Below are 9696 nucleotides of genomic sequence, written 5' to 3' on the forward strand. Positions count from 1 at the left end.
ACCAGGCAGGCACAATGACAACACCTCAATATCTCACGGTTTTCATCAGCATTATTATCAATGTCATCCTTCTGAAACCTGAAGAGTGGACGGATAGCTTTCTCTAAACCTAACGAAGTGCTGAAAGTTATTTTTTGTTGTGTTTGGCTGAGTAGGCACAGACAGTTCTGTCTGCAAACAGCTGGCACTGCCAGAAAATGTGCTTTATTGCAGAAACCATGAAGACATACTTAGTAACGAAGCAAGATCCTTTCTCCGACTCGAGGCCTGGGAATTTCTTTGTAACATAATCTTCTGTCCTGTACAACTGCTGTGCTTTCAGCCTCTTGTACTCCACCCACTGCAGGCAAGTGCTTACTTCTGAGAGAGGCAGAGTAAACGAAATGAACTGTTTCCATGTTTCTTTCTTTTATTCCCACTCGGAAAAGCACCAATATATTCACGAACAGATTAATTTCACACCCTTGCAGATTTTATGAACGATTTTTAGCAAGTTTATCAGCGATTAGGAGGATCAAAGGACAAGATAACATTGTTAACTTTGAGAAGAAAAAGATGATTGGTTAGTGTAACGGATAAGTATTTAGTAGAGGGGGTTAGGAGGGAAGATCGACAACCGTGGTTGATCTGATTTACCGTAGTGGGCTGGAAGTTGTTTGCCCTTGAGCAAATGACGCAAACTAGGACGTCAAAATAAGGTGACGAAAAAGATAGAGGAAATTAACGTTAGAGAAAATAACGGTGGGCAGAGAGCAGACGGCAACCGAAGTGAGAGCTGGTGGATTTTTCTTGGGACTTTCTCGCAACTGCTGCGACAGCGGAAAAAGTATTACGGGAAGTAATACCGTGGGTAAACTACAGGTGGATGTACTTCACAGGTCGTGAGTCACTGTAGTCCGTGTTCGCACCGTGGGGGAGCTCTGTGGCTTGGGCATCCCAGTTTCTTGGCGGGGTCAAGAAACTAAACACTGGTATCAGCGAGAAAAGAACAGAAAACTTGGTGCAAGACTGGGGCACCGACTTCCATCTGTCGCCTGGAAGGGGCAGCTCTTCACAGCCTGAGAGTAAGCGCCGGTGGAGGAAAGGTTTCCTCCCGGCCTTCAGCGAATCTAACATCATCCGGCCAAACATCTAGGAGGCGGCCGCATGCGCAAGATCGAGACGTCTGCTTATAAACTGTGGGTACTGTGAAAAACCATTTATTTTCAATCATAAATAGACTTCGTGGAAAGAAGATCAGTGGGATTAATTGGAATAGAGGACTTGGGAGGGTCTCAAAGACTTTAAAATAAGAGGTTGATGTTTCATCGGGAGCGAACATTGGGTTCTTCATCAGTGACAATAATTTAGGAGAGTCGATTTTATTGTTACCTTTAATATTATGTGGGATGAATGATAACATATTGGTAATACATCTTGTGTGGCGAATGAAGGAGTGAATCTATGAGTGTGGATTTTGCCTTTGTTTCATTTGACTTTGTATTTGATTTGAATAATTATTTGTGCCTCTAAGAAGGTACGCCCACCCTCAAGCGATCAGGATATTTTTGGTTTGTGGAAAGAATGCGCATGTCTGCGGACGGTCCGTGACATCTTGGTGACCCCGACGTGATCGCTTTAGGGTGAGGCGGTACTAGGCGAGGTGGTTTACAAATATTGTACAAAAGGTATTATTAGTACTGTATCTGGTGGATTATTTTTGACTACTCTTGTTTTGCCATCGTAGGGTACATTTCTTTAAATTGTTCTTGAGAGACATGGAATTCCCGGATATAGATAGCTTCATAGCCCAAGGACAGAAATTTGGAAAGACTAATAGTGACCTGGAAAAGTACGTCCAACAGTGTGTAGAACGTTTTGATAGAGAAAGAGAAAGAAAGGAAAGGGAAAAAGAAAGAGAAAGAGAAGAAAGGGAAAGAGTGAGAGAAAGGGAGTTTGAGTTAGAAAGACTTAGGCTACAAGCAGGAAGCAGGACAGAAGGGGAAGTAGCTCAATCCACGGGGGGTCCGCGTGGTAACCTGCCCAAACTTCCAATCTTCCGTGAGGATAAAGATGATATAGACTCTTTCATCTTTAGGTTTGAAGCGCATGCAACTGCTCTTAGGTGGGAGGAGCCGCTATGGCCTTTGCTTATGTCAGCTCTTTTACAGGGTGAGGCTTTAACCCTGTATCATGCACTTTGTGCAAGTGGGGTAGTTGATTATGAAACACTCAAGAGGGAATTACTTCAAAAGTATCAGTGTACCGCTGAGGGATTTCGGGAACGATTTAGATCCATCCGACCCGAACCGCAGGAATCAATGGCGGCATTTTTTTCTAGGTTGTCCGGTTTAGCAAACCGTTGGATAACTTTAGCCGAGGCAGACAAAACGTATGATGGTCTTTTGGACCTCATGTTACGAGAACAGATTCTCCAGAGCGTAGCGAAGGAATTAGCTATCTTCCTGCAAGAACGTGAATTTAAGTCCGCAGCCGAGATGATAGCAAGTGCAGAGAAGTACAGGCAGGCGCATGCCAATAAAAGTATGGCGAGGAGAGCCGAGTCGTATCGAGTTGCCAACACCGGGGTGAATTGGCGTCCTCGGTCACCCAAATCTAGGCTTCCTAATAGGCCAAATAGTCCTCGTAAATCAAGTCCCAACAAAACCTTTCCCAAAGGAAGTAACGGGCCGAGAAGGCAAAGAGACGAGGTACTGCGAAGACCTAAGAGAGAGCTCATTTGCTTCGCTTGTAACGAAATTGGACATTTTGCCCGTGAATGCCCTTATGTTAGACGGAGAGAAAACACAGAAGTATCCACTCCGGTAGTAACCAGCGTTTCCATCCTGTGTAGCACTCTTAATAGTGAAGAGATGGATCGACTTCCTCTCTATCCAGGTTATATTAGAGATAAACCCATAACGGTGTTAAGAGATACGGGAGCCACAACAGCAGGCATAAGAGCCTCCCTGGTTAGGCAGTCAGAATACACTGGACAGTCCCAGTCCTGTATTACGTTTGGGGTAATACGGAAGTCTTTCCAGTCGCTGAGGTACAGGTAGAGACCCCTTTCTATGCGGGTAAACTACGCTGTTGCGTAATAGACGAACCAATAACAGATTTAATTTTGGGTAATATAGACGGGGTAGAGGAGTGTTGGTGACAAAACCAAAAGCAGCCTTAGTCACAACCAGAGGACAGAAGAAGCGGGAATTGGAACTGCCAATTCCGCTGCATATTCCAAAGCCAGCAATGGACATCACTAGAGAGGAGTTAGTTCGACTCCAGAGGGAGGATCCGACATTGATCACATGCCGAGCTGCAGCCTGTCAAAGGAGCGAAGAAGCCAACCTGGAGACGAACTTCCATCTTCAGCAGGGAATGTTGATTCGATCATCCCGCACCACTACAGGGACTTTTCAACAAGTGGTGGTGCCACAAACACTCAGGGCATCAGTGTTATGTGCGGCTCACGATGGTCTTTTAGCCGGACATGCAGGCGTCCGTGCCACGCTGAATCGGGTGCTCGCCAATTGTTGGTGGCCGGGAGTAAAAAGCGACACCCGAAAGTATTGCCAAACATGTGACGCGTGCCAGAAAACCGTGGCACACGGAAGAAATCGACCAGTGCCACTCGTACATGTGCCAGTCATCGATGAGCCCTTCAAGAGAGTGGCTATAGATATCATGGGTCCTATACATCCATCATCTAATGAGGGCCATACCCATGTATTGAGTATAATAGACATGGCGTCCAGATATCCAGAGGCAATACCGTTAAAAAGAATTGACAGTGTATCTGTGGCTGAAGCACTCTTGGTTGTATTTGCCAGAATGGGTCTTCCCGAAGAAATTCTATCCGACCAGGGGACACAATTCATGTCTGATGTCATGAAGGAATTTCTCAGACTGCTGTCCATCAAGGGTTTACGTTCCACCCCTTACCATCCACAAACGAATGGGTGCGTGGAAAGATTCCACGGGACATTAAAACCAATGCTGCGGAAGTTGGTACATCGCCAGCCTCGAGAATGGCATCGCTATCTTCCTGCTCTTTTATTCGCTTGCAGAGAGAAAACTCACGAAAGTACAGGTTTCTCACCATTCGAACTCGTTTTCGGACGACGACCAAAGGGATCACTTGATCTCCTTATCTCAACTTGGACAGAGAAGGAAATCAGTGATGAGGATGCAAAACCTGTTTACCAATACATATATGAGTTGAGAAATCTACTACAGGAAAGCTATCAACTGGCCCAAGAGAATAGCCATAGGACGGCGGCGAGAAATAAACGTTACTTTGACAGAAAAACGCAACAACGAACTCTGCAGGTGGGGGACGAAGTGCTGATAATGTTACCTACGTCCACGAATAAACTACTCATGCAATGGAAGGGACCTTTTCCAGTCATCCGGGAATGTCATCCAGACTACGTGATCCATATGCAGGGAAAAGACCGGGTTATGCACATTAATATGTTGCGCAAATATCACAGACGTGAACCGCCGATTGATGTGAAGATTCCAGACACCACCAAAACGGCTAACTGTGGACAGACCAATGACGATAAACCCATGGCTTTTTCGGATCTTATCTCGGAAGAGATGTGCCCCCAAAGATTTATCATGCCGTCAGGAGTATCCGAGAAGGAATCAAATAGACACCTGGCAAATGTGACCTTATTGATAGCCGATACCGATGATGATTCCGTGGAAATACCAGTTCTTCCTGGGGAGATGGAAGAGGACATAAACAGCATGAAAGTGGGGCCCGACTTGACAGAACTCCAGACCACACAATTGAGGAATATTCTAAAGAATTATCAACACATACTGACCGTGATGCCAGGACAGTTTAACGGTGAAATTGAGCACCAAATTAGACTGACTTCTCCAGAGGTAGTGCGCTTAAGGCCCTATCCACTTCCTTTTGCTCTACAGCAAACCATGGAAAAGGAAGTGATTAAAATGTTACAAATGGGAGTGATTGAACCATCATCCTCACCTTATGCATCACCAGCGTTGTTGGTCAGAAAGAAGGACGGTTCAGTACGCTTTTGTATCGACTACCGAGCCCTAAATAAAATAACAGAGTTCGACTCAGAACCCATTCCGGATCCCGAAACTGTATATAGTCAATTGGGCCGAGCCCAATTTTTCACTAAAATAGATTTGGCCAAAGGATATTGGCAAATCAGAGTTAAAGAAGAAGATAGGCCAAAAACAGCATTTCAAACAACCAAAGGCTTATTTCAATGGACCCGAATGCCATTTGGATTGGCTACAGCTCCTGCAACGTTTGCGAGAGCTATGAGAGCGCTCAATATGGAAAGGTTTTCAGCACATACCTTCTTTGATGATTTACTGGTTGCTAGCGAAACGTGGGAAGAGCATCTGACTCATGTAGAAGGTGTGTTAAGAACCTTAGCCCATTATCAACTCACTGTAAGACCTTCGAAAATTCAGATGGGATTTCGGAGCTTGGAATTCTTAGGACACATAGTGGGGGAGGGGCATCTGCGTCCCAGTCCTGATAAAGTACAGAAAATTCTAAGACTTCCTACTCCTAGCAGTAAGAAGCAAGTGAGAGCACTCTTAGGTCTGATCAGCTACTACCGACGCTATGTTCCTAACTTTGCTACGGTGGTTGCACCTATTACAGAGTTGACAAAAGGAAACAGCCCAAAACATATTCAATGGTCGAATGAATGTGTCCAAGCATTAACTCACATCCAAACCGTTCTGTCATCCCAACCCATACTAGCGCTACCAAAGTTTGACAAGCCGTTCATAGTTCAAACTGACGCGAGTGGGGTGGGATTAGGAGCAGTACTCTTGCAGGAATACGGAGGAGATCGTTTTCCAGTGGCCTACGTCAGCCGCAAACTGACAGGTCCTGAAACACGATACAGCACCATAGAACGAGAGTGCCTGGCAATAATATGGGGAATTTCGAAACTCTCTCGTTATCTTTACGGAAGAAAGTTCATTTTACAGACAGATCACAAACCCCTTGTGTTTTTAAAAACATCTGTATATCATAATTCTCGAATTATGAGGTGGATGCTAGCTCTTCAAGAGTTTCAGTTTTCAGTTGAGACGATTAAGGGAACAGAGAATCTTCTCGCTGACAATCTATCCCGGGTCGAGTGGGACCAATTTATCCCGTAGAAGTAAAAGAAAGAAAAACTGTTAAATTGATTTTTTTCATTCTTTTTTTTTCAGGAGGGGAGGAATGTAACGGATAAGTATTTAGTAGAGGGGGTTAGGAGGGAAGATCGACAACCGTGGTTGATCTGATTTACCGTAGTGGGCTGGAAGTTGTTTGCCCTTGAGCAAATGACGCAAACTAGGACGTCAAAATAAGGTGACGAAAAAGATAGAGGAAATTAACGTTAGAGAAAATAACGGTGGGCAGAGAGCAGACGGCAACCGAAGTGAGAGCTGGTGGATTTTTCTTGGGACTTTCTCGCAACTGCTGCGACAGCGGAAAAAGTATTACGGGAAGTAATACCGTGGGTAAACTACAGGTGGATGTACTTCACAGGTCGTGAGTCACTGTAGTCCGTGTTCGCACCGTGGGGGAGCTCTGTGGCTTGGGCATCCCAGTTTCTTGGCGGGGTCAAGAAACTAAACACTGGTATCAGCGAGAAAAGAACAGAAAACTTGGTGCAAGACTGGGGCACCGACTTCCATCTGTCGCCTGGAAGGGGCAGCTCTTCACAGCCTGAGAGTAAGCGCCGGTGGAGGAAAGGTTTCCTCCCGGCCTTCAGCGAATCTAACATCATCCGGCCAAACATCTAGGAGGCGGCCGCATGCGCAAGATCGAGACGTCTGCTTATAAACTGTGGGTACTGTGAAAAACCATTTATTTTCAATCATAAATAGACTTCGTGGAAAGAAGATCAGTGGGATTAATTGGAATAGAGGACTTGGGAGGGTCTCAAAGACTTTAAAATAAGAGGTTGATGTTTCATCGGGAGCGAACATTGGGTTCTTCATCAGTGACAATAATTTAGGAGAGTCGATTTTATTGTTACCTTTAATATTATGTGGGATGAATGATAACATATTGGTAATACATCTTGTGTGGCGAATGAAGGAGTGAATCTATGAGTGTGGATTTTGCCTTTGTTTCATTTGACTTTGTATTTGATTTGAATAATTATTTGTGCCTCTAAGAAGGTACGCCCACCCTCAAGCGATCAGGATATTTTTGGTTTGTGGAAAGAATGCGCATGTCTGCGGACGGTCCGTGACAGTTAGGCAGCAATTATAATCAGGGTGGACTGGGTGTTGTTTAGTGTCGAAGCTGCTGGGAGATTGTGGTTGTGGTGGCTTTGTTGTTTGTAGCTGCAAGGTTGTCGAAGTGGTTTGTGCATGTGAGTGGAGTAGATGTTAAGAGCAGATTTATTTAGGAGAAATTCGAGCCTCTCCAGAAAGACCGCGGGTCCTCACAGATTCCCGATGAAGTGAACATCCCAGACGACACTAACGACCATTTTCACATGTGAACACGTCACCTCACGTCACACCATGAGACGAGTTGTATTGAAAACTCCAGCCATGCACCATCCACACAGGCTGATGTCCTTAACCCAGAACTGTGACATTGTCTCGACGAAGATAAATAACACCCAGGGGCTGCCTGCAAATTTCTTTCCAGCCAGAAGGACAAAAAAAGAGCCAAAGTTAACAAACCAGGGGTTCTCGGTGTCACAGGAAGTGGTTTCAACGTTAGCAAACCAAAAAAAGTAACAGTATATTTTTTAAATTTCATATTTTTTAAATGTTCAAGTGTTTTCCTGCCTGCTGTGTTGCGAGGATTGAAACAGTGAGGCAGAAGGTAATGTCGACAATATGGTTTACTGGAATTGAATTCAATTGGTATAATCTTACCTTGAATGAAAGCATATTTTGTTCTGAAACAACTCTGATTATTTTCTATCAGTATTGTTGTCATTGTAATGTAAGAATATATGGCCTCCGTGCCAAGTGGAACATAACGCGGAGTGTAAACTGGTCGGATGTTCACTGGTAAATAGTCTTTACAAACTGAGGTTTCGGCTATACCAGTGGTGATAAATACGTTTCTCATCTCTTGTTTTCTAGACTTTGTCACCGTGTAGTTCTTCTCAAACAGCAGGTTCATATTTCTTGTCCAAACAAACCAAGGAACAATTGGCAACAACTGGATTGTCAACGACAAAGTGAAGTCAATACGCTTCACGGCTATGCATTGATGTCAGTCACAATTAAATCAAAGAAATCACAGAGACCATCATCAACTTCCCATCACAGACACGCAGACAGAAATGATAACTGTAAAATAAATAACTCCAGTGGAGACGGCTCAAAGGGAGGCAAGTATGATTATACCAGAAAAATCCTGTTGGAACAACAGAGGCTTCGACCATCGTTGGCAATCTCATTGTGAAGCTCTCCAAAAGCTCATTTAAACTTCTTTGCAAAATTCTTTATAAATATTTATAAAACTTGCGACTAGCAGATACCATGTTTGATTGTCTCTTATGCAAATTTGAATGATGGACGATCCCGTTGTCTCCACCTGTTACACAACACCAAATTATCTCCGCTTATTTAAAAAGGGTGACGCTTAAATACCATAATACTCAAATGTTAGAGAAAATAGTAAAAATATTTTATTATTTACGACGGTGGTAAGATAACTGTAATAGAGACTTAAGCTGCTCTGTTTGGAATGTACATGTCACGTGGTCTCGTCTGCAAACATCTCACAAGGTTAAGATATTTACTGGGAAAATTAGTTTAGGTATATAAAGAATTAATGGACTAAGAGAGACAGAGAAGGAGGGAGAGAGAGATTTGTTCTTTATATGACTACATAGACTAGTAGTTTGTGTACATTAATTAATGAATGGATCAAGTATAAATTATGTATGTACACGTGCTTTGGTAGTGCGTGCAGACACATACGTAGGATGGAGATTGTTGACACGAGGGCTTGTACAAACAACATGGCGGCTGTGCAATCAAGGAACAAACAGCTACACCTGAAAAACACTGCACTTCATTTCTTGTACACTTATTCCATTTACTCGCTAATTGGGATTGTGTTTTTTCTCCCCGAGATGTAATTTCCTCTCCTGATTTATTTTTGAGTATACTGCGTGTCTGTATTTCAATTCTCTTTCTCTTTTCTTTCTCTCCTCTCTTTCTCTGCATTGAAACAGGAAAGTCGCTGACTCAAATTTCGAGAAAAGACCAAGGCATGCCAACCCAAGTCTTTGCTTTTCATTCCAGAAACTTCTTGCTCAGTCTTCAGCTCGACCTCTCAACCTTCTGCTCTTGATTGTCGCATTTCGTGGTATCGTTACCACGTTCCAGCTCCTCTTCCCTCAGTCTTGATTATTTTTTCCTCTCTGTTCCACTTTAGCGCTCCTCTTCACATCGCTGACGTCACACACAAGGCTTTTCTCTTTCCAAGACGGTGCGGTTGCTGTGGCAACGAAGATTAATCAAATTTGCCCGTCTGTCGCAGGGGTGAGGTCGCAGCTGGTAAATATTCTGATTGGATTGAGGTGACATAGACGAGGATCAGGAGCGACCCCTGGTGACAAGGCAAGGAAGCCGGTTACAGGAAAGCGGCCATTGATGGCGAGGAAGAAGGGGGAGCACTCTGTTCTGCCCAAGCCTGCTCCCATTTGTTACGGCCAGCCAATGCCACGCGAGATA

General features: G+C 44.1%; 1 protein-coding gene across 1 annotated transcript; it reads left to right on the forward strand.

The window, feature by feature from the left end:
* Positions 1–1757: 1757 nt before the first annotated feature.
* Positions 1758–9369, forward strand: LOC112573721. Its single transcript, XM_025254303.1, has 4 exons — positions 1758–1831; positions 2078–3031; positions 3120–5913; positions 9265–9369. Exons 1-4 carry the CDS (start codon positions 1758–1760, stop codon positions 9367–9369), a joined length of 3927 nt encoding a protein of 1308 aa, XP_025110088.1.
* Positions 9370–9696: the final 327 nt, after the last annotated feature.

This window comes from Pomacea canaliculata, linkage group LG10 (assembly GCF_003073045.1).
Source record: "Pomacea canaliculata isolate SZHN2017 linkage group LG10, ASM307304v1, whole genome shotgun sequence".
Lineage (NCBI taxonomy): Eukaryota > Metazoa > Mollusca > Gastropoda > Architaenioglossa > Ampullariidae > Pomacea > Pomacea canaliculata.

Excerpts from the sequence above, each read along its gene's own strand:
- LOC112573721 (XM_025254303.1), top strand. The coding sequence starts at position 1,758 with ATGGAATTCCCGGATATAGATAGCTTCATAGCCCAAGGACAGAAATTT. Across the intron at positions 3,032-3,119 it reads AAGTCTTTCCAGTCGCTGAG|ACGGGGTAGAGGAGTGTTGG; the intron begins GTACAGGTAGAG and ends TGGGTAATATAG. Across the intron at positions 5,914-9,264 it reads CCATAGAACGAGAGTGCCTG|AAACTTCTTGCTCAGTCTTC; the intron begins GCAATAATATGG and ends TTTTCATTCCAG.